The following is a 25724-nucleotide window of genomic DNA, read 5'->3' as shown; positions in this document are numbered from 1 at the left end:
AGTTCTTCTGCTCTTGCGTTACCACTGCCGAATTGATGACGTCGTCTCTCCCTTTTGGCGCGCGTCATTTCTGCACTGAGAACCCAAATACGATATTCAGTCACACAGGCGGCCATGATGGGGCAGAAAAGAGAGAGACAGGAAGTCAAAAGAGATGGGAGAGAGAAACAGACAGAAGGGCGTAAAAATAATATATAAAAAAACACACCACCGACTCCACACAATCACTCACTCCAAAGCCCTGTAGGCTTTCAGAATCCCCACCATTCTCCTCTTCTAGTTTCAGTAGTAGGCTGTCCCACGTCGAAAAACACAAACCCGTCAGAGCACACGTGGAAATAAGACACAGAGCTTTCAAACGAACACACCCCTCTTTCCCCTCTCAACCTAAATGCCACCCTGCGGTCCATTCCACTATTTTGTAAGGTAATCTTAGTTGGATGCGAGGCGATCCTTCTCGTTTCCACTTAGTATCGATACAACCGATGTTGCAGTCTGGTTCTAAACCCGGGACCCCTGGTCTGTGTCGAAGCTGGAGCTATACACAACACGAGGCAAATGGTAGCAATACTGTCAGTTTGGCGGGGGTAGGACAGGACGCTGGATTTGCTGCCAAACATCACACACACGTTAACACTCAGTACACAAACCCAATAGGCTGATAGCTGGCACAGTGGGGTTGCAGCAGCAACTACTACCTGTTGTTAATATGATGTTGCTATGTATCGTGTGGGTTAATTCACACGCTCAGATCAATGTCAATTGGAGGCTAATAAACAGGGGCCCGGCAGTGGCCTAGCTATAGCGTAGGATAGAACCAGCCAGCCAGCCCTAGTTCTGTTATATTGCAGCGGGGGCTGTGAGCACTGGATGCAACGCTTTGTGCTGATGGTGGATATTATCTGAAGCGGGTTGGTGGGCTTGCAGGGACCCACCCACCACAAGCCCAATGCCATGACACAACACTTCCACGATAAATAACCAATTTTTGAGAAAATACTTAGTTTCTGCAGGAATGTAATTGAGCAGTTCAGTAAGGAATTCAAAATAAGAATTTTTTAAAAAAAACAACATATTTCATACCAATTTTTATTTCTGGTTTATTTGTTTTTTTACTGAGTAAAACACAGTCTTGTAGTTAAAAAAATAAATTACAATATTTGTCATACTTTAATTTAAGTAACTGAGGAAAACTGAGAAATATAACAGCCTAAAACAGCTAGGTTACAAAATATATTTAAAATAAAACATCTCCGTTGGAGAAAATGTTGTTGGAAATGACAACCTTTCCTTCCGTTTATGGAATAGAGACATAAATTTCAATTCTGTGTCGACAACAAAAGGTTCTGATATGCTGTTCCTGAAAAATTAACTAAATTTTAATTCTTTGTGATGTTTCAAAAATCATTCCCTCGAAATTAATAACCCCTGCAAAGTTAGCATAAAATGTAGGCCTAATATTAGGATGCACATAGAGCACCCTCACACTGCACGTATGAAGCACCGAGATTAAAAAAAACAACAAAATGCACTTTGAAAATGACTGCATCGCCACTGGAAGCCGTAATAAATTCTGCCATAAATGTTAACACGAAAAGCTGGAGCATTTTTGTCCAAAACAAAATTCTCAATCAGACATTCATCTAATATTTCATATAAGTTAAAAATATATAATTTTATAACTAAAATAATTAAATAGTTCTACAGTGAAAGGCACATAATATAAAAATTCTTAAGAGACCCGCTACACACAAGGTAATAAGAGTTCAAAATATACGTTCGTGTCCTCGAAATAAAATTAATGGATGTTACTCAGTTTTTGAACCCAGTAGCTATTCGCAAAACGCTGCACACAAACACGCGTGTCAATGGAAAAGTGGCCTAAACTATTTTCAAGGAGACGTTCAAACTATTGTATGAATAAATATGGGTCTTCGTATTATCAGGCTTAAACAAAAGGACATTTAAAATATTATCGGTATAAAATTAAGCCCCCTATTATTCGTCACAAGGAATAGTCATCTGCCAATTTTAACAACTGGTCACATAACTGAAATTATTATTCGATGATATTTTAAACTGGTTGAAAAGTATTATGAAGCGAACATCTTGCAGCATGAAATGTTCAAATATGAAAAATATTAATAACAGCAACAGATTTAACAATAATAATTATCCCATTCTTTGTTTTACTTCATTATGCTGCATGAACAGCCAAACAGCCAATTGTAGATGCAGAACAACAAACAAATTAAAAAATACAACAAAATAATAATCAATAAATATAACAAAAATTACATAATTATTCTAAACAAAATAAAAGTAATTCTCAAAAGAAATAATTGGGTCATATAAACCGTTAAGTACACAATAATGTAACAATGCAATGTTTATACGACCATTGAAATAAGTTTTATTATTTATTATTGTTGATGCAACACTGGTTAAAGTACGTGAATCGCCCTGATGACGGAGGCAGTATGGCCTCCGAAACGTTGGTTAACATCGACCAGACTACACAGCGCAACAACCCAGAAGACAGAAATCTTCATACTCATCGCCCTGATGACGGAGGCAGTATGACCTCTGAAACGTTGGTAAACATCTACCAGACTACACAGCGCAACAACCCAGAAGACAGAAATCTTCATACTCTGATGACGGAGGCAGTATGACCTCAGAAACGTTGGTAAACATCGACCAGACTACACAGCGCAACATCCCAGAAGACAGAAATCTTCATACTCCGATGACGGAGGCAGTATGACCTCCGAAACGTTGGTAAACATCTACCAGACTACACAGCGCAACAACCCAGAAGACAGGAATCTTCATACTCTGATGACGGAGGCAGTATGACCTCTGAAACGTTGGTTAACATCGACCAGATTACACAGCGCAACAACCCAGAAGACAGAAATCTTCATACTCATCGCCCTGATGACGGAGGCAGTATGACCTCTGAAACGTTGGTTAACATCGACCAGACTACACGGCCCAACAACCCAGAAGACAGAAATTTTCATACTCACCGCTGTGAAAACCTCAAATCATAATTGTATTAGAGTTCAACACAAAAGTGTGGCATTACTTATGACTGTTTGGATGACAATAACGATTCATTCCTTTTCATTTATTAGGCCTAAGCAAACGACAACTTTAACGGCGTCATTGACAAAACTGTACACAAATGTTAAAAGAAAAATTAACACACGTCTCTTTTAATATTGTATTTATCATGATTTACCTTACTTTTTATTTATCGCAGACCGTTAAGACACTAATAATTATTGAATTTCACCAAATAAAATTCCAAAAGGAATACAAATTTCTTTTCGAAGTTAAAGTTAAGTCCTCAATTATCCCGAGGTGAAAAATCAGGTAACAGGAAGTTTTAAAAATGAAAGTTGTTGTTAGTGAACATATTAGTATAACACATGTGGTACAGAGAGTTTACTTCAATTTATACGTGTTTATCCACGTCACGAAAAAGGCAGAAATTAGTTTATAACGCGATAGTCTTTCAATATTATATTTCAAGCAGAAGTTTTTAGTTGAATACGGACGAAAAATATTTTTCCGTAAGAAAAATATTTTCCACTACTAGATAAAATTATCTTCTTGAAGAATTACATTATATTAGTAGTTTAACTAATATATAATATTAATATAGTTATTAATTTATTTATAACATTATTATATTTTGTATCATGTATAGACAAAACAATTACGAGTATATTTTTAACTTTATTTAAAATAAAAATACGTTTTATACAACAATTCTTAAAACAATGTATCACTTTTACGTAATAGTCTTCACATACGTATTCATGTAATTGCAGATATTTCATATAAATCAGAAATATACCTAATAAAAGAGTAGAATAGGAATTAACCAAGACTCATACGCTTCTCACCGGTGACCAATCAGAGGAGAGAAAACATCCATCATGTACCAGCTACATTCCTGATTGGCATTCATAAAACCCCCTCTTGAATGAAGCAACTTCCTGTTTCTTCTCGATTAAAATACTAGCAAACTTACTTTATTTTCATTGGTCGTCATTGTTACGCCACAACCAAGAAAGAAAGAAAATATTTAAATTAAAACGTCCACCTAGACGCTCGTTTGAAGGAAGAAAATCGCATGTACATCGAAACAAGTGTGTTTCAAAATAATATTACTTAATCGTACAATTATGAAAATATTATATCTGGGGATGAAGTAGATTCAGTTACCATATGGCAAGTGTTCTTTTTATTTAGACGATGGACAATAAATAAAATAATATTTCCAGATGAAATATGAGACTTAAAGACATACAAAATTACCTCCATTGGTATCAAAGTGTAAAATAAATACACTGCTAGATTATTCATTGCGAAAACTTTATTAAGTTTTGTTTAGAAGTACAATTAGATTAAACAAAATTAATGCGTTTTCTACTGTTATTTGCTTTTATCTCACGAACATTTCAAGAAAAAGTAGGAATGTTGTTTTGATAAATGCAAGTTACATTCATACCTTCGGTTTATAATGAAATGCAACAATTTATTTTCCATAAAACATGAATATATAAAACAAAACGTTAAAACACGTATGCTAATATTAATATGGAAAAATATATTGTTCTACCAAATTAATTCCCATGGAGCCTATATTACCATTCACTATTTGAGCATTCACCGACGAAGCTTTCCATTAAATTTTCACAAGGAAATGTTTAAACAGAATTATAATTTAATATTGCGAAGTTACAAGCTTAATTGTTCATTCTCATAACTATTTTCAAGTAACTGTTAGACATTTTTAATCATGTACACCCGAAAAAACCAGCATTTAAATTACGTAACTTAAAACTTTTCCATGCACTTCTTACGAAAAGAAATTTCTCATTGTTTTTCAGATCCCACAAATTATTTCGCATGATAAACTAACCATCTCTGTTTAAGCTATTATTTACAAATGCAAGTTTTCGTGTTAATCTACGTTCAAAATTCGATGATAGTGTATGACATGAAATTAAAGTACTGGATTCAAATATAGCTGTAAATTTAACCAAATATGACTTGTTATTTCGAGCAGATTTATCCGGAAGTCCAATTCAATTTAGTTATTGGCTTCTGAGTATAATCTGGAACCAAACATTGAATTTAATAAACTTTAAACATAAAATTTTATTTTACGTTTGTGTATACGAAATACGTTACAACAGAGTACACTTTGCTTACTAATGCTTTTAGAGGAAATATCAGTTGCTTATCCATTTTGAATATTGTTAGCAGCCACACAGCCATTAACATATCGAAATACAAATCTACTCTCACTGTACAAAGTAACTTCAAAGATCAGTCCCTGAACCAGATGGGTTTTCAGTCATCAGGAGCATTGACAACTTTAGAAATGAATATAAACTGTTTACGAACATTAGACAGCTTGTGTAATAATTTTTATCTTTTCTTAGAAGCGATCTCTTAATTACTTTTAATTGTATTTAACCGTTTTTTATATTTTAGTTCTGTCTATAATTGGTTTCTCCCCTATTTCCAAGTACATCATTAAAGTAACTGAACTGAAAGACTATTCTCAACGGCGGGTTAGAAATTTTCTGTCCCGTCTTGACGGAATTTAGACCTGATTTTTTAATAAAAATTGTCCCTTAATTTGTTTCAGTTCTATCCTTTTCAGCGACTCAAATATATTCGATACTGACCTCACGATATTGACCCTGAATAAATATCGTATCCAAAACTTACATAAACTTTTCTCTTTTTTATAAAACAAATTTCCTTCTTCTTGACTGTGTCCTTTCTCTCATTAAAGTGAAAGTCTTTAGTCCAACTGTCTCAGGCTTTACGTCGTTACTTCTTTAACCGACCATAGTAAGTACATGTCCATTGCGAGTGAAAATTATAAAGTACTCACAATGAAGCCTTGACCGTGTCAAATATAAGCATTACCGTTAGATTCGAAAAATAAAACATTCTGAAGTGAAGATTTTACCTTGGGCTCTAGTGTTTAAGCTGAGAGCTATATCTTGGCAGATTTTTCACATCTAGAATTCGTTTTGTCAGTTTGCTAACCGAGGAAACGCTGTGCCAAGAGAAGTAGAGTGTCGCCGCGGAAATTAACGTATAACTAAAATAAATTCATTCGAAGAAATTATTTAGTCGTCCTTAGTTTCAAACTGTGTCTCTCGTTTAAAAGACGTAAACATATTAATTACATTTTTAAATAGTTTTAGTACTTACTTTCAATAAACACTACCCCATTTTAGAACTACCAGTACCCAATTGTAATAAATATACTTGAGGGAATTACGATTTGCATCATCACATACATAATGAAACACAACAAAATCCCCTAAGCCACCAAAGCTCAATTAGAATAATTGCGTTTAGTTGAAAATAAAGTTCTTTATAATTTAATAGGCTATAAGTACAGCACCCCGGAAGAATGTTTTCAGTGCACTGTCATTTCTGTAACAGTTATTATTATTATTATTTATTATTTAGTGTTCTGTCTGACGACAGGTCCATTGTTCTGTCCAAAAAGAGTTCGCCAGTTTTCCCTATTCTCAGCTTCTCGTTTTAACTCCTGAAACATCAACTTCTTTCCTTGTTTAAGGTCGTCAGTTAGCTGTATCAGTCTTCTTCCCAGTCCTCGCTTTCCTTCAATCTGGCCTTCGATGATATCACTCAGCTGTAACACTTACACTTGAAGATTGCGATTCTGAAGCTAGTTTCGCCCTAATAACATAATTTGGTAACATTTTGTCAGGCGAAATCATATATGGACAGATTTCTTTAAACTTGGGCTGTCAGGAGTATCTGCAGGTCATGATATTTGAAAGGACCAATATGGGTATTACGAAAGTGGAATTTACTGTAGAAAAAGGACGTTTGACGGAACAAAAGTGAAATTGAACCATAAGACTGTTATAAAGTAAAGAAATAAAATTATCACTAACAAAAACTGACAATGTTTTTCTATTCTTGCTTTACAGCTATATAAATTACTTCACAATTTTATATGTAATAATTCTTTTATAACAATCAGCATTGCACCAGTTTACAAATATTCTTTGCGCAGTACCGAATTATAATTTTATTACCTAATTCTTTATTTTGTATATTAAGTAACAGCTAAACAGGGGAGAAATATTTAAAATTTCGAGCGTGAAAACAAATGTTAACACTATCGAGTAACGCAGCTAAGTTTTAAAACCATTATAAACATTAACAAAGAAAAATTTATCTAAGTGCTACAACATAAAGTCCGGAAAACTTAGGCGATCTAAAGCATTCACAAAACGAAGATCACTGTAAGAAATAAACTTATGAGCTGTAATTAAATGCAAAATTTTGGATAAATTTAGTAAGTAGCTATATAGTGAAATTTTATTGTGTTATTTTTAAAGTCTATCTCATTTTTATCTTGTACATGTAAATAAAGTTTGTAATACATGAATGTTTCTTAAACTTTTCTGCGATTTTTAATAGTTCTGTAGGTCTAGGGTTCCTAAGATAGCCTGATTGTAATGTTTTCCGTTTTGGTTTGTGGCTTCCAAAGTTTACTACATTTTTAAATTTCTTCATGTCCCTTTAATCTCACTTGTCTAGGGGTTATTTGAGCAAAATATCAGAAATATATTTGTAGCACACAAAATTATAAAAAAATGTCAAACTCTTAACAGAGCCACCTCTGAACCCTTACGTAAAGAAATTACTTGCACATGTTTCCTTAGCCGTCGCCTGAAAGAATATAATACCAACATTAGAAACTCATTTATACCTCAAACTTCTGCAAAGAATATAAGCTTCCATAAATTGAATATATCTCAAAAATGTTAATCTAATTTAATTTTGGGCGAGTTATTTCAATGTTCGGATTGGAAAGCAGACTTCCATCCTAGAAACACTGTCCACGCGTATAAGGTAACAGTACACACTATCCGACACAGTGCCCCATGTTCAATAGCCACTAACGTATTTTTCCAGTTCTCTCATCTGAAAAATGTAGGGTCCATTATTGCACTGGCCGCTGGGTGTGCTCAGCGTTTGGAATTTACCGGGAAACGATGCAGCTCTATTTTTGTAGGCATTAGCTCTCCCCCTCAGGATACGAGGGGCAGGGTTCTACACTCGGTTCGTTCCATACTTCTGCTTCCATCATGTCAGCCCGGTGAGTGTGTGCGTGCGTGCACAGCGAACGAATGTGCGTGCTTGTTAGACTACTGGATTCTGTCGAGCGAAACTTTGTACGTTCACATTTTCTATACTACGTTCGTAGTTTAGCTGCTAGGTGGACTAATTGGGGGCCTAACCAATACAATGCTTTGTGACACATCGGCAGTTTTCAATATTCATGAAACTGGATGCATTTTGGGCTAGTTAATGAACCACAGTGTAGAAAGCGTATAGGTTCTGAAACACCATTCTGAAATACCAAATTCCAGTTATAGAACGACGTTGTTGAAAGGTAAGATAGGATACCTATTAAAGCTAAATATCTTAGACGAAATATTCCTCCTTTCTTGTCTGTACTACATTAGTTTGTATTTAATCTTAATTTTGCTTTTGAATGATTAAGTGCAAATGAATTTCGAGCGAAATTCATGACACAGATGCCGGGTGTCACTATAGATTTGGAATAAATCGCTAGAACAGTTTATAGAATTCACTGGCAGAAGTAACAATTATCGAATACTGCATGATTATGAAGGAATTACACGGATTTTGTCATTAGCTCAAATAAATTAGCGCGATTCTTCAGAGAAGTGTTCAACAAAAACGTAACTTTAATAAAGTCTAGTCTTTAATAAACTAGTTCGCGCTAAGAGCCATACAGCCAACAGCCTTGAAAACTAGGACAGAGATAGTCCTCGAAACGTCGGCGATTAATCAACATCTAACACGGCTGATAGCCCGAGAAGACTTTATTAATGAAAGTCGCAGTGAAAGCTTCACATCATATAAAGACGTACCTCATTGCATTACACAAGTTGGCGACAGGTTCGTGTTCGACTCTTATTTGACTATGCGTATAACTACAGGCAATCTTGATCAAATCTCGGCTCCGAGATCAGATAGTCTAACTGATGCAGACATTCTTAAATCTCTGTTCTTTATCACAGAATAAACCACACATTTTCAGATTAAAAAATAAAATAATACTTTCAAACATTTTCAGCACAGAGTTATTATATGAATACTACACGTTCATAACTAAATTTCCAGCTATATAGTTTATTCCATCCTTTATCAAATCGAAACCACTTTCCAGGTAATTACTATCCTTAAATTAAGATAAACGTATGGAAATAAAAGCTACTCTATTTGTCCCCCAGCAAGATCCTAAATTTGAATAGAAGACTTATATTGCTTCCCGCTGACTCCGTTACTGTGGTTTGCGCTTTGTACTAGAGAAATACACCCCCTGTCACAGCTTTACAATACCTGTAATGTATGGGGTTAGGAGTCAAACTCAGGACATTGAAGTGAATTCTAAATGAGAGTCCATTCCCCAATATGTCATCTGGAATCGACTGGCTGTAAATATCAAATCATGTTTTACAATTCCCCATGACGAAAATTTGTCCCTGCACCGAAATATAAAGATAAAATTTTAGAACCAATAATCAAAGAGCCACTGGTACTAACACAATTTGAAACTGATTGGTTTTTGTTGATTTTTAGTATTACCCAGCGACAAGATTACGAACAAAGACAGCAAAAGGCCTCGGTAGGTGGTCCATGTCCGTATTAAAATTAGTTTCCCTTTCACTGCACGTGAGGCGCGCTAGCCATCTCTTTCCAACGAAGAGATTTCCAGAAACAAAAAGTAATCATTATTAATATCATATCATTATGTCGTAATTATATAGCTATTATCTGAGGATATTCAAACAACTTGTACAGAAAATTAATAATAGTATAAAAACACAATTTCATAGATTAATTTTATTAAATTTACATTCAAAAGTCATTCTGGAAATATTAATAAAACAACATTCCGTTATTCTTAATAAGATATGAACAATCCTCTTCATTTTATAGCCTATTTCACGTGACTTAAATCACCGTCAATTATTTTTGCATCTACAAATCATCTCCAAAAACAACTGAGTCCACTTTCTCTATTAAAGCCTCTACATTTTCAGTTAATGAATATTAACTTTTAAACTCTCCGACAAACAGAAAACAGATAGGGAGGCGAAGGAAGGACCTTCACCGGAATAGACGTTGATCTGTAGTTGTCATAGCGATCAGAAAATTCTATTCCTACCTCACAGAAATTACAACATGTTATTATTATAAAAATAAGTTTGTTTGTGTTTTGACGTTATAAATAACGCTATGTCATGAAAATCCTTTCTCGAGCTTTTATATGCGGATATAAAAATGAACAGCGATATTAGTAGCGCCATCTACAGGATTACGAACGCGCCTCATAACGTCATAATTAGATACAGGTCGTTCTCGTAATACTCTACGTTAGTTTCCTACGAATCGGAACGTAAATCGAATTCGCGTAAAATGGAAATCGTATAAAAACTGCCACTCTTATTTTAAAATGGTTCCAGAAATCGCTGATTCTAAGCTTGTTAACTGAACCCCAATCCCTGATAAGTGTGTAGAAGGTTTAACGCAGGTAAGACGTATAAAGTTTGGCCGCGGTTAAGTTATTAACGCAGAAATAAAACAGCCGATGTGCAAAAACGCGGACAGCGAAAGCTGTACGACGATATACGTAACACATCAGATACGGTGATTATTTTGTGGCTTAATATTTGCTTTCAAAGACTCGTTCGCAGAAATAAAACTTTGTGGGTGAATTTTAGCATGATACTTTGTTATCATGATGAATTATCGCCTATCCCACAATTTCTTTTTAAATTTTTCACTACATAGTTTTGAGATGCTGAAAGTTTCGTCGTTACAAACCAGGATCAAAACATTTCTCATTACAAGTTGTAAATATCGAGGCAGATTCATGTGTCTAGGTGTTTATAACGCTTTCCAACAAGGATATTATTTTCCTGCAGAACTTGCCGTTCTGCAATGACATGGCTACAAACCAGTATTTTTACATCACGAGAGCCCTACTGCATTTCCAATAACAGCTAGATATCTCTGCCTACTATTGTAACCCCCACTCAAACCAGTGCAGCAGCAGCAGCAGCGAGACGCCGTCAAACAATCGCCCTGTGCATTCAATCCCACCAGAATAGCCCTACTCATGCTGTGAAGGAGGTAAGAGTCGACATCAAAATTTACTCCTCTCTTTATATTTGGGCATTGCACTTCAAAAGGCTGACAACATTTTGCTGTTTTTCCATGTGGTAGGACGTGATCGTATTATTGCTTTTACGATCTGCTGCATTCACCAAACTTCGTGATCAAGAGCTTTTGCTATAACTTTTACATAACATAAAACTGTGATTTTTAAGCCTGTAGGCAGCAAAATAAATCTATGGTGAATATGATTTAATTATAAAAAGCCATAATCTGAAAAACCACGAATATGACGCAGGAAACATATTTCATACTCATGTTCAGACATATACTGATAGTTTATGATTATGGAATAAATTGCAGACTTACGACAAGACGTAAAACAGTGACACATAAGTTTATAAAGTGATCAATGGAAGTAGTTTACAGCGATAAAGGTTATGAAAATGATTAATTATATATATAAATATTACGTTAGACTGTTATTTTCTGGGGTATATTTCATACAAGACATTTCGGAAGTTGGCTATTCAGATTGTTGGTCTTTACTTTGACAAATACAGAATTTTATTGGTCCAAGACTAGAACGTTTTGAATGCTAGGGTAGTACAGTATTTAATTGAATAAAAATTTTCTTGGATATTATCCATCGTCTAGTAAATATAAAACGTAAAATGACGTTTCGGAAATGGGACTATATCTCCGTCTTCAGGTTCCTACACAGTTCGGCCCACTAGATAGAGCTAATCCCTATCTCCGGAGATAGAGTCCCATCTCCGAAACGTCATTTTACGTTTTATACGAGGCGCGTCCACAAAGTAAGTTTCCCACTCGTCCCACAGCTAGCAAACCTTATATTACGCGAAGCGACTGTGCGTACGTGATAGAGCAATGACGTAGCATGGCGCATGCACTAACGGTACTTCCCGCGTTCTCACAGTAGCATCGTTGCAGCTGTTGAAGATGGAGGTTCTTATTCCAGCTCCCGCCGACTGTGAAGTGCGGTCAGTGATAACGCTAGGCCGCACACGGCTCGACGGACAGCAAGTCTCCTGCAGGAGTTCAGCTGGGAGGTGTTCAATCATTCACCCTACAGCCCGGACCTCGCTCCCAGTGATTTCCATCTTTTCCTACACCTCAAGAAATTCCTGTCCGGTCAGCGTCAGCGTTTTGAGAATGACAGAGAGGCGGAGATGGTTGTCACACAGTGGTTCCAATCCCAGGCGGCAGACTTCTACGACACAGGTATTCAAAAGTTGGTCCCACGGTATGACAAATGTCTCAATTCCGGTGGCGAATATGTTGAAAAATAGCTGGACACTTGCTGTATCTGTTGCAATAAATATTTCCATGAAATTGTGTTTTGTTTCTGTAAACGGCCCCAGGAAAACTTACTTTGTGGACGAGCCTCGTATTTACTAGACGATGGATAATATCCAAGAAAATTTTTATTCAATTGACTCTTCACCATCGTCAAGAAGTTTTAGATTTGATATAGTACAGTATTTGTTAGACGGGCAAGGTAAAGAATTAAATGAAAATGGTAATGGAGTAAATTCTGTGTTGAATTTTTTAAATATTAGAACAGGCATTTACTTATTAGCTTCCTCTTGTGGTTAATCTCAACGAACAGACTGGGAGATCTTAAAGGAAGCTGGGGACATAACGAACTTGGTCAGGAACTATAAATATCTAAAGCAAAGACCTGCAGTGTTCCTATTTTTATCTGTCCTAATATCTGTTAAATGCAAAAATGGAATTATCACCAGTACCGTTACATAATGTAACCCAATCCGTGTTGATTAACACTAAAAACTTTCATTTTGACCCGTATTAGACGAATTATAACTTTGTACTAATTTTAAAAAAAACCCACAGATTCCCCCTAAACTGCAGCAATAATTTTATCACCAATTATAACATGCAAATATGGATAATAATATCTAATTTCCATTGTCTATGACAACGTTCTGTTTGTACGCTGAAATTCTAACGTAAACTTCTGCAAATAATAATTACGTAATTGTATGTAGAATGATGTAAGATGTGCTTTGTCACCCTGTAATAAAGGCGTGTGTGGGTAGTGGATGAAACGCTCCAAGATCATTTACCTCGGCTCTGAGCAGAGGAGTGTCGTCGGACTCACTGGTTTCCAGGGCAGTAAGCTACACACCCGATGCAGAGGAGAACGACTGTGTCCTGGGAGGCGAACTTTACGCGGTTGCGAAGAGAAAAGTCTCTGCCTCTGACGGAAATAGAATCCCAGTCGACTGGTCCGTAACCAGATTCAGCTGCCCTGGTTCATGTTTCTATATAAAATCGTTCACATGTATAACATTTTACGGTTTTGTAAACTGATTTGTTATTATGTGTGTGTCGCCTGACAAACAGCTGAATATTATTCCGCCTGAATTAATTTTGGATCTGAAATTTTGTTCCTCTTTGTCGGCTCGTGAGTACACATGTGGTAACACAGGCATAAGCTCTTGTACAAAACACAGATATGTACAATATTTAAATACAGGTGATTTTAAGTAACAAAGCTACAGATGGGGTAATATAACTTACGTAACAGAACCAAATGTTTCAGTTTGTTTACTTTACAAGTCCCTGTCAAGTAAGTTGTGAAGCGCTGAACGAAATTTTTTAGTATAAACATGAATAATGAGTTGAAATACATGTTAAAAGTAAAGTTTGTGGCACGTTTCGAGAACCTAATACAGTCCTTTCCTGAAAAACCATGGAAACCACGTGAAATTTGAGATTCTCAAAGTAGTATGTTGTTTATCTTCTGGGTTTTGACGACATGTACAGGTCGATACCAACGTCTAGGAGAACCACAATGACTCCATGTTAGACTTCTCCTTTAGTCCTTAAAATGGTGAAACTACTGGTATCTAAGTATGATTTGAGGTCTGATGATGGAGGCAGCAAGGACCTCTGAAATGCAGGTTAACTTTTACCGTACTATATTGTGCAACAACCAAGTACTACCCACATGGTGATACAAATCAGAAGAAGAATATACCCATTAAGACTTTCGTCAATAAATACCAGGTGCTTAGCCGTGGGAATATCTACTAAAGATAAGTGCCAACCATTAAAAGCGACTAAAGCTGTGTAGTGTAAACTGGGAGCACTTAAACTACATTGCCAGCTACATATGCCACACTTACTTTAACATTCAGTGACTGCATTCTGCCCACAATTTGCATTTTTTGGTTTCAAAGTTTCTCAGAAGAAACAGCAATTATTTCACTAAGAAGTATTGACAAACTGATCTCTGTAATACAGACATGTTGTTTTCTTGAGGCAGGAACTGAATTTTAATATTATTTAGAAGAACGTCGCACTTGATTGGATTAAGGCATAAAAATCTCACATATTTAAGTCATAAAAGAGTAGTATCGTAAGGTTGACAGTCCGTCCACAAAATTGTTTATTATAGTCTCAGCGTTTATTAAGAAGTAGTACATCAGTTTATTTGGATGTATTACAAGTACTGTCTTCTAATCGAAGACGATTAAGTTAGCTAAGAAGCTTATTTTTGAAAAATTAAAAATGTGAAACTGAATAAAAATTTAATTCCCTTCTGCAACGTATTTGGTTTACTACGGAGTTTAGAACAACTACCGAATCAGCTAGAAATCTCGGATACCTTACAATTAATAATTACCTTAAGACTAATCACATGCTTCACATCTTTAAAAAAATGTCAATTTCAGAAAATGCGTATAGGCTAACTCTATACTAGAGAGGCTAAACTCAGTGGCGGATTGTTTGTGTTGCTATAACTTCAATTTTCAACACCGCATGAAATAAATCCTCCAAGAGTGTTTAAAGTGACACAGCTATATTTTATATCCCACGTTTATGGTGAAGCACAATTAGAGTTCTCAGATTTTCATGCGAAATCCAGCACTTGCACTAAAGTTTACGCAGAATTGAAATCAATTTAATTGACATTTAAATTAAACTTGGTACGTCACGTACAAACAAAAATCACTTATTAGCACTGACGTCAAATATCTAAAATATTATTCTCTACGTTACGATTTTTTAAGTGCACGTGTTCTGTGTTATTAAACTTTTTACTATTTACGGACTGAATTTTCCTGCGTAATTAGTATTACTTATGGTAGTACGTAACTGAGGCTGTTCGAGAACGAAGTGATGAATAGGATGTGTCGAAAAGAAGAGAATAAAAAGGGGCAGGCTACAGGATAGAGCGTGATGAGCACCTTTATAATTTATGATTTTCTAGGCCTAATATTAAAACTAAACAATAGTTATACTATCGGTAACAAACGGATTACATTTCTCTAAAATAGGATCTCTCAATTCTGTTGGTTTTGTGTAAAATATTGGTAATGAAAGCAAATGACAAATTATAGTTACAGCCGTTTGAACGAAATTCATGACAGTAATGAAGAAAACTTTGATGGGCAAGACGCATTGTATAAACTAAAAATATAACCTATATTGGACAAAACTTTTAAATATATATGCCACTGAATTTAAGATTTTGAGATAATGCAAAGAGATAAACTTTTCAGATTTTTAAAGAGGTACCAACCACATTATTTAAGAAACAGTAAATCTTCAAAGGACCAGTTTGACAAATGAGACAGTAACGAGTCAACAATGCTAGGCGATAATAATAATAATGAGGACAATCGAAACATTGATACTTTTAAATTTATAATTACGTCGGCACTGAACTACGTAAAAACATTATATTTCTTACATTATTTTATTTATTTATTTATTTAGTGTTCTGTCTGACGACAGGTCCATATGAACAGGATCCTTCCATCCTTTTCTCGGACTGGGACCTGTTCATATACGTTCTTGGTAGATGATCCAGAAGTGGTTTGGCATTGCCTTCTTCTGTGTGTGAATGGAGTAATTGTTGGGATGCCACGGAGAAACCGGGGAAGCCCCCGGAGGAAAACTCCGTGTTGCCTAGACCACGGCCTTGCCCAACACAAGTTATAAATTCGGGCACCGTCGGGAATCGAACCCGAGACCCCAGGATTACGAGGCCAGCCGTTCTAACCGCTAGACATAAATGAGTTAGTTGCGGATAATAAATTTATGAATGTCTTGATGGAGTTATATTTTCATCTGTATCATCGCCAATTGTTACGCTGATATCTTTGTTAAACTCGTGGTAACTTACAAGTACGGGTACACAAATCTCATTTTGAAACCACAGAAGCGTATTATTTTTGTACTATGTTGATTTTTAATAATAATAATAATAATAGCAGGGCATAGTAAACACGGCTATACCCGGGTTTCTCAATCGAAGATCAGCGTTGAATCAAGTAAGTTTCACGGTGGAAAATGGCACTAAAGTAGGTATTCTCTTTCATACTTCTGATCATAATTTCACTATTGCTTATATATCACCTCCTCATGAGGTGTGTGATAGCGCTGACCAAACAGCACATTATCTTACCTTCGACCTTAAGATTGGGGCTTTATCCAATGCCGCCGTTAGAACCTGAAGACTTAGAACTTGCTGGGTTCATCCCTCACATAAGCGTAGGAATTTATGAGCAAAATATTAGGAAATCACAGGTCACGCAAATGGGTATTTTAATATTTGAACACAGTTCATTTAATTTAATTCCCTTAACACCCGTAAGAGTACAGAAGAGTTTTTTTTTTATGTTTATTGGGGATTTAATTGTCTTAAAGAAAACAATGGGAACACAACATAAAATAAGTTCACTGACATGAACGAAAGGTCATGGACCGCCTTCAGCAATATGACGTATGCACAGTATGCTTGGAGCATTATTAAATTTATTTATTTTCACTGGGCGGATAAAGGCCTAGAAGGTATTTGGTGCAATAACGCGAATGCTTTGTCTCTAAATATATATATAGATGTAACAACTATTATTTATCTTCAAAATTTGAAATAAATTTAGGACGCAAGATGTTTTTATCATCGAAACAAAAATGCACTTACTGGGCCTATTACGTGTTATTAGTCCGGCGTAAATGTGTTGTCCAAAACAAATTGATAAAAGTGTCGCTAATGTTTTAACATTATTATTTCGCCTCTTAATACGGGACTTTTTATTTCCTGATACAGTAGACTCCCGATTATCCGGATTGGTTGGCAAATATATTTTCCTGGATAATATAAATCCCGGATAATCCGCAAAAATGAAAGAAAAATGTCGTAATCCTCAGGTTCACCAACCATTGCTTCAGCAACACTAATTTTTTTTAAGTGTGACTGGAAAGAAAGTACATATTCACGTCCTACAGCATGAAAGTAGATTCAATAGTTTGCTTCAGAAAACAAAATCTAAAAAGAAGTATTTTTTTATTTGTAGACGTCAAAATTTTAAAAGCTGCAGAGACATGGAAGGAAATACCAATATTAAGAACTAAGATAAAATGTAACTACTAAAAATTAAGCAGCGTTCCAAAGGCAGCAGGCAATCTAATTTCAAAAAACAGGACAGATATTCCTGCTGGAAGAACTGAGTGTTCGAAAAGCTCTGAACACGTGACACCAAATTTAAAGTGACTATTTGCCCGAAAGAGTGTCCCTAGCTGAGAAATGTAATTTCAGGTTATCGCCGCGTCTATTATAAAGCTGACTGTCTTCTGGAATGTTGTGGCGCTGTCAGGGCGAGCTCCCTAAACGTCAGTAAACGTCTAACGGACTACGTGCCGCAACATCCCAGAAGACAGCCATTTTCTAAAACTGAGTGTTCTGAAAGAACGCTTAAATTAAAATAATGTGTAAACAATATCAAAAATGCTTTTAATGCTAGAGTTAATATAATATTGCACAAAAATATCCTTTAGAGTGTGTATAAATATAAGTCAGGTATTTTCTGAACATGTCAAGATTTTAGTGTAGTTCGTTATCAGTGGAGCTAGGATCAATTGACAATAAGCATTGTAGCTTAATTTATTGTTTACGTAGTGGTTGGTTGTACTGACTCATTGGCACGTGACAACTGAACCCCAAAATGAGAGGTACACAATAACCTGACAGAAATCTGAGGTTCTCACGGCTGTGAAGCTGTCAGCGTTGTTCTAGTTTGTATCGCCGTTTGGACTTACAGGTACACACCGAAATTTCAGAGAAATATCCACTCTTTAATGTTAGAAACTGAGAAATTTATTGCCATCTTACATTAGTCGTCAAGTGTGAGATATTGACAATGTGTTCAAGGTAATTATCTACATCCACAAATCGTTCACGAAGCTTATAACATTAAAAAATATTTAGAAATATTTCCAAGTAATTTCAATTTCATATCTTGTGAACAGTATAATTAATATCAGTAATATTATTGGAAATACTTGTCATTGATTGAGAATGTTTTTACAAGAAGGAACATTCCCTTTTTACCGCCATAAGTAACCTGTGAAATTGAACTTCATTTTCTTTGCGTACCTCACACACAAGCTTACATTCTGTGCATCAGTAGTAACTAATTTCATTGTGCCCACTAGCGTTTACTGCCCGTCACTGAAGTCATTATCAGTTTAACATTAAAATAAAAGCGAAATTGAATTAATGCATCGTTCAATCCTTAGTCACTAGATAATTTCTTTTCTCAAACTAAAATTACAAATTTCATAGGACCAATGCAGAAGACGCGAAAGTAAACTAATGAATTTACAATGAACGCAGTATTTTCATTTTCTTAACATTATTTTACGTGTCTCAGTTCCTTTAAATCTTTATCCTTTTATCTCAACTTAAATGACTCGATTCTCAAATACTCAGTACAACTGACGTAGACAGAAGTTGGAGAGAAGATTATATTAACTACATATGTTATGAAAACTCTCCGAAAGCAAGAACAATCCGAAAATGCGGATGCAGAAAGCAGGTAGGGTTTTCGAGCAAGTTCCAAATTCGTTTTGATTGTCGTGGCGACGAATGTGTTCATGCCCGCGGAGGGCATTTCTTAGACTGAATGCTGAATCACTTCAAATATTTCGTTAGAAGGTATGTACTCACAAACGTATAACAGAGAAAAACGCGGACATACATCATGCCTTAAAGTACCATTCAAATCCATGATCTTAGTGTTAGAATGGCACAACCTTACGTATTTTACTGTGATCAGAAACGACTTTAAACATACCTGTAATATATTTTGGAAGTACCACATTTTCGGTTTTTCTCCTATCTATGTATGCGAATTCCTTCATTATAAACAATTCTCTGTAATGTATTAATGATTCTAAAAAATATTTATTAGTTGTCCTTATGTATTTTTGTTGGTCATCGTAAAATCTACGGGTTATAATTATTATGGGTCCGCAGTGGCCGCGCGGTCTGAGGCGTGGGCGTTGTCCCGCTTGGTCGCTGGGACCGTGGGTTTGAATCCCACTCAAGCCATGGATGTTTGTCTGGGTTTTTCTGTGTTGTGCTGTCCTGTGTACAGGTAGAGGCCTTGCGACGGGCCGATTCCTCGTCCAAGGAGTCCTACCGAATGTCTATAGATAAAGCCAACGAAAAGTTGGGACCCGCAGTGCTCAGGCACTTGAAGAACGGGTCGTCCAATTATCCAAGTATAATTATTATAGACAAATTTCAGTGACGTCTTTCCTCATTAGTTTTCTGGTGATTGGCTGTAATAATATCGCCATGCAATGTTTATTTCGTATGTTTAGGCAGCATAATACACCAGGACAAAACAACAAGACTTATATCAACAAATACTTATATAAACTCTGTCATTACTGCAAACTCAGTGCTTCATTCTTTATCAATTTTAATTCCAGATCTCCCACATGATCACATAAGGTTTCCTACTAAAATTTTTCAAGCGTCTTTTATCTCTCTTATCCACATTGCATGCCCCGTAATATCAACTTTTCAAACAAGAAAATTAGCCTAAATTAAGATATAAGTTTGGTTATGCGAATTTTGGTGGATCAGTAATTGTACGTTGGAACATAATAGTATAAAATACTTCTAATAATCCATAAATAAATAAGGGAACTGTCCCCGATTCTCTTCCAATAAATATGTGTTATTCGTGACAACAACATAATACCAATATCATGGATCCCATATGGATTGCAACGTCCTAAAATGGAGGCGGTAAGTTCTTCCGAATCCTTGGTATCTACCTAAATTCCACACAGTGCTACAAACGAGAAGACAACATCGACATCTAAGCTGCTGTGTGTTGTTTAATTACAAAATTAGATTATTAGTCGTACATACAGTGACAATTTATGTCTAACACCACTTGTCTTCAACACAGGATATATGGAAGTTCACTTATAACATAGATGCGTATGACGTTTCCTTGCGTGTTTGATTACATGAATGAAACGCACTTAAGAACCCACTGTGCAGTTATTATATGTTGTCGCTACATTTTAACTTGGATGCCATGTTCGATTGTGCACACAACCAGTAACTGCACGGTGCAGTGTGAGTCCCAGGCGTCTGTAGCGTATGGTGCATCGACGCTTTTACGCATTCATGTCACCGCCTTAGTTAATAGCAAAAGCGGGTTATTTTTTAGATCTTTGCATCGTTAAGTTTTCGTTCGCATACACGCGTGTTCTGCATGAAATGCTCCAGTCGGAATACTTTGATATGGTTCTCAAACATTATGAAATGTTATTTTTAAAATTATTACGCATTTTCGGTGGTTGTATTCCAAAATATGTGTATTACGTACTCAGAGTAGGCTAAATTCGAGAATATTGTTAAGTAACTAGATTCTGGGAAAATAAATTTTGCTCTTCTTTTCTCATTTAATTACTTCGCTTAGACCAACACTACCACAATATAATTTACTCACAATAAATTCTGTAGGTGTTCGTAGACATCATAATATCAACTTTCGATCCATTCCGCACATCTTCAAAAGATTACTAACATACCGGTTGACCCTAAATTTCGTTCCTATAAAAGACTATTCATTTTATAATTATGTACTTCATATTACGTATAAGTGTAGTTTATAGCGGTATATTAAATGATAAATCCATTAAATGATACGAAAGTCTATAGAAACTAAATTATACAGAGTAGAAAGATATAATACGCATAATAAAAATTAAGAAACAACTTTGTAATTTCTACTCTTTGCTAGACACAATTACGACGGTGCAATTATGAGAAGGGTAAGCGGTAAGGTTGAAATAATTTGGTTTGTAAGATTGCTAATGTAATCTTTGTACATTAATAAAAAACAAAATTAAGCTAGTAGGAGAGTAGCAAAGTACGATTATTTCAGCGGTAAGTTATCAGACTTCCCTACCTTCAATGGCCTCGACTGGCTCAGGATAACTTCGGAGGACGTGGATTCCTATTCGAAAGTTGTTCTCTCTGAGTCGCTCTATACGCTCCTTCAGTTTGGTCATAACTTTTGAATCATCCTGTATTATCGAGGCGATAGTAGTCCACTCAGTAGATTTAGTTTTTCACCTGCAATGTGTCGAAACAAAATGAAAAATAAGAATTTTAGAACACTTATATATGTGGCTAGGAGAGCAACACTGAAAATGAAACATCGTTGTAAGGCAAATAAAAGTGAAAGGGCCATGTAACAGCAAACTAGATGAGTTTATTCTAAACGACAAATTATTAATCAGAGTTCAGTAAATGAGTCTGTAGTGTTGAATTCTTTTTATAGTTGCATATCGATATCGGAAAAAGTGCCGATAAATAATATCGCTTTTCTGTATCGTATTTATTAGTCTACATTACGTGAGCTCTAAACTGCTGATATGGGTGGAACATTCAGCATTCGGGCTCCGATGTGCTTGTTCTGTAAATTGAAACGATTAAAAGGTTACATTGAAATATCATGTGTATAAAATGTAAAATAATTTAAAATTATGTCACTAGTATTCTGACAAAGTAACTTATTCTTCCTTCTCAGAAGACTTGCGAATGAACGTATATCAAACATTTTGGAAAGTTTTCTTTTAATTTTTTAAGAAACTTTGTTAGTTCTACGTGTACAATCGTTCGTTAAAATCACCAGACCTAGTAAAACAAGGTACACGGTCATTTCAGTGTGTCAAAGTTTTTGTATAATGGAAGTATCACTTAAAAAATATTTGAAACAACACAAATTACGAGAGAGATGTTCAACTGTTGATTTCCGTTTTGCCTGCATGCTGATGTCCTACTCAAAGGTAATGTGGCCATAATGAACGCAACCAGTGTGGTTCTATCCAGCGATAATGAGGCCATAATGACGATGAAACCATCCATAAGTTATCCGGACGTGGTTCGAACACAGATCCCTCCAGTCGATATTCAGCCACTACGTACAGTAGGGCGGTTGTCACATTGCTGTCGATTCGGGCGAATGGTAATTCTATCATAGTGACAATAGTGTGTTTTATGCTGCTATTTCTGATCTACAATATCAAATGTACATTCAGATAATGCACAAGTGTGACTTTCAATGGGTAGGTTACAACTTCTCTTTCACAGAAATTTCTGCTTTGAGAAACGTTTATTTAATTTCTCTGTTAATAATTGGTGATCACAACGATACTGATAATCTTTTCTTAGAGCACTATCCACCATTAATATTTCGGCATTCTAACTATCCGCAATTATCATCAAACGACGCATCTCTACGTCGCATGATAAAGCTTCTCACCCCACATATAAACCGTAAGTCTTTTGTTATTAATTCACTATCAATAGTAAAACTCACAGGCACAATTTAGATACAAGATGAAGCATATTAATATAGAAATTACTGAACTGAAGAATGCTTCAGATTATCAGTGCAATTCTTGTTCCGTATTGAAAAATATCAACAAAAATCCGATGGTGATACAAGCATCTATAAAATATGGTGCTTAAATTGTCATTCTTTGACATTATTGAAACTGTGAACATTATTAAGCCAATTACGTTTTATGCAAAAACTATTTACTGAAAATTTTAAAATATGTAAATTCGTTCAATGTAAGACTACGTACAGCTACAGATAATGTGTATAAATCAATATAAATTATGTTATTAGCTGTTATTTGTAGAGACAATCTACTCGAAACTGTAAAATTACAATTTTAAGCCGTGTAAAAATAGTTTAATTCTAATATTTTAATTTTATATATAAAAGGCGCTACTTCTTAAGTATCGTTATTAGTCCTACTCGAATTTGTTGAATAAAATTGTGGTGGAAATTCGTACGAAAATACCATTACAAATACTCATTAAATATTATTTCATATTTTCTATCTAAATATTTTATTGCAACCAAACTTTTACGTTTCACTCCATCTCATATGTTTGTATTATGAGACGCACATATTGATACAAAAATACTTAAAACCTCTGTAGCAATGGAAACGCAGTTAAAACAGTACAAACTTTACACTTTTCCTGTCAGAAATCAGGCATTATAACAATAACATTGAGTCTATGTAAATGCTGTTTCCAAGAAAACCAACTGTTGTATTTGTTCCAAAAAGGAAATAATTTAATCAGGAATCACCCTAAAAAGCCAAATATATTTATGGAAAATTCCTGGATTTGGGCATATATAAAAGTACATATAACAGTCACAATACCGGCGCAGAAAGACGCAGCTGAAGTAACATGGAGCTGACTGTTCCAATAGACATGAAAGAGGTTTAGGTGTTACTTTCATCTTTCGTCTTTTATGTCCGTCAAAGAAGTAATATCATTCACAAGTTATGACAAAATATAATTTGTCACCAAATACGAAGTCAAGTGCATACATAGACCTCCAGCATATCTTTCATTGACGTAATACTGTTAAATAAAAAAACAAATGGCCTACCACTACATTATTTATTAAATTATATGTCTTATAATTCAAATGTAACATTTTATTTAAGTTACTTCTCATAAATGGCGTGGATTGGGCCAGACATTAAGATAAAAATAATACACATCTTCAAAATTAACAGACTGTTTGGCCCACATGTGTATACGTTTCAAATATTTAACTTTCATATAATAGTAATATTATAGTTTATCATCTATACAAAGTTTTGTGCCTATCATTGACGGATCAAACTTGATCGGGTAGTAACCATTTAGGACAGTGCTTCCCAAACCTGGATAAATTACCCAAAAAGGGGTAAAAATAGTTTTTATTTGGGTAACGACACACCTCGGAATATACATTAAAATTTACAGTAAAAGTGTAGAAGAAGTATTCTGAAGAAAGCGATCAGTCATTGTGGACCGATACTCTAAAACAGTCTAACAAGTATTTATTTGCTATTTAATAAATTTTAATAATTTTGCCGAACTAGAAAATATGATGGAGCAGTGGCATTATACTCATTAGCTGGGAAATATTCATGGTGAATAATTACCAAATTTTTTGTGGCTGCTAAAATGTTTAGAGATGTATAAAATAAAGACATTGTTTGCTTCCTACTTCTTACCGATCTCTCTTCACATGTCATACATGTTTTCTGTGAAGTTAGTGTTTTATCTACATTTCTGATAAGCAGTTTTGGGTAATGAAAGAAAGAAGTTTGAGAAGCAGTGACTTAGGAGGTTTGAATCTGAGCCTCTCTGTAGACAAATGCTAGATTAGTACCTTCAAATAGGCTATTGCCACTTTCTAAATTATTTTCAAGTTCACCAAAAGCTGTAATCTTCTCGTATCATTCGGGGATGAATATTAACCGAAGCTAATACAGCATCGATAAACCATATATGACCGATAAGTATTGTGCTAATATGTTAGACTAGTAGATGGTTCAATTCCAAAGGTTTTTGACGACGGTAGTTTACACTTAAAATTATTATTTGTCAGGACTTTTACCATCGTCTGTTCTTTAAAATCACGACGTCTCTCTATCTAACGGACCCAACAGAGTAGGTACCTCTCACCTGAAGACGGTGACAAAACCAGCCTCCGAAACGTCGTGATTTCAAAGAACAGACGATGGAAAAAGTACAGAAAATTAATTATTTTAAATAATAATTGGTTAATGTGCAGCTAGCGACGTTATTATTTTGTGTTATGTTGACGCTACTCGCACGGATTCCTATCTCCGTTGGCGGGATTTAAACACGTAACCTGCGGGTCCCCGGCCGTTAAACTATGCTCGAAGAGCGACAGTCACAGTGTAGTTATAAAATTTATTTTACCAAAAACAATATTCAGGTTCCTGACAGCGAAATGTGTTGCATTTTCACGACAATTTATGTCAAATCACTGCTCATTATTGTCTCTTTGTTTAAGAAAACTAATATATATATAATATAATATATACTAATATATAATATATACTAATATATTCATCGCCCTGATGACGGAGAGAGTATGACCTCTGAAACGTTGGTAAACATCGACCAGACTACACAGCGCAACAACCCAGAAGACAGAAATCTTCATACTCATCGCCCTGATGACGGAGGCAGTATGACCTCTGAAACGTTGGTAAACATCGACCAGACTACACAGCGCAACAACCCAGAAGACAGAAATCTTCATACTCATCGCCCTGATGAT

The 25724-nt window shown here is 35.3% G+C and overlaps 1 protein-coding gene across 3 annotated transcripts in view; it reads right to left on the bottom strand.

Moving 5' to 3' along the window:
• LOC110833876 (uncharacterized) overlaps nt 1-21676 on the bottom strand; it is a 332060-nt gene extending 310384 nt beyond the window's left edge. For all 3 annotated transcript variants that reach the window (XM_087344943.1, XM_087344942.1, XM_087344944.1), the window contains exon 1: nt 21516-21676. In XM_087344943.1, coding sequence (XP_087201069.1) covers nt 21516-21618 — 103 coding nt within the window. In that variant the 5' untranslated portion in view covers nt 21619-21676. The remainder of the gene's footprint in view (nt 1-21515) is intronic.
• Between the last annotated feature and the right edge of the window lie 4048 nt (nt 21677-25724).

This window comes from Zootermopsis nevadensis, unplaced genomic scaffold (assembly GCF_977971745.1).
Source record: "Zootermopsis nevadensis isolate Lab colony 2312 unplaced genomic scaffold, Znev_1.0 Znev_ptg000008l, whole genome shotgun sequence".
Lineage (NCBI taxonomy): Eukaryota > Metazoa > Arthropoda > Insecta > Blattodea > Termopsidae > Zootermopsis > Zootermopsis nevadensis.
Note: the sequence above shows the minus strand (reverse complement) of the source record. Positions and strands in the feature narration are given on the sequence as shown.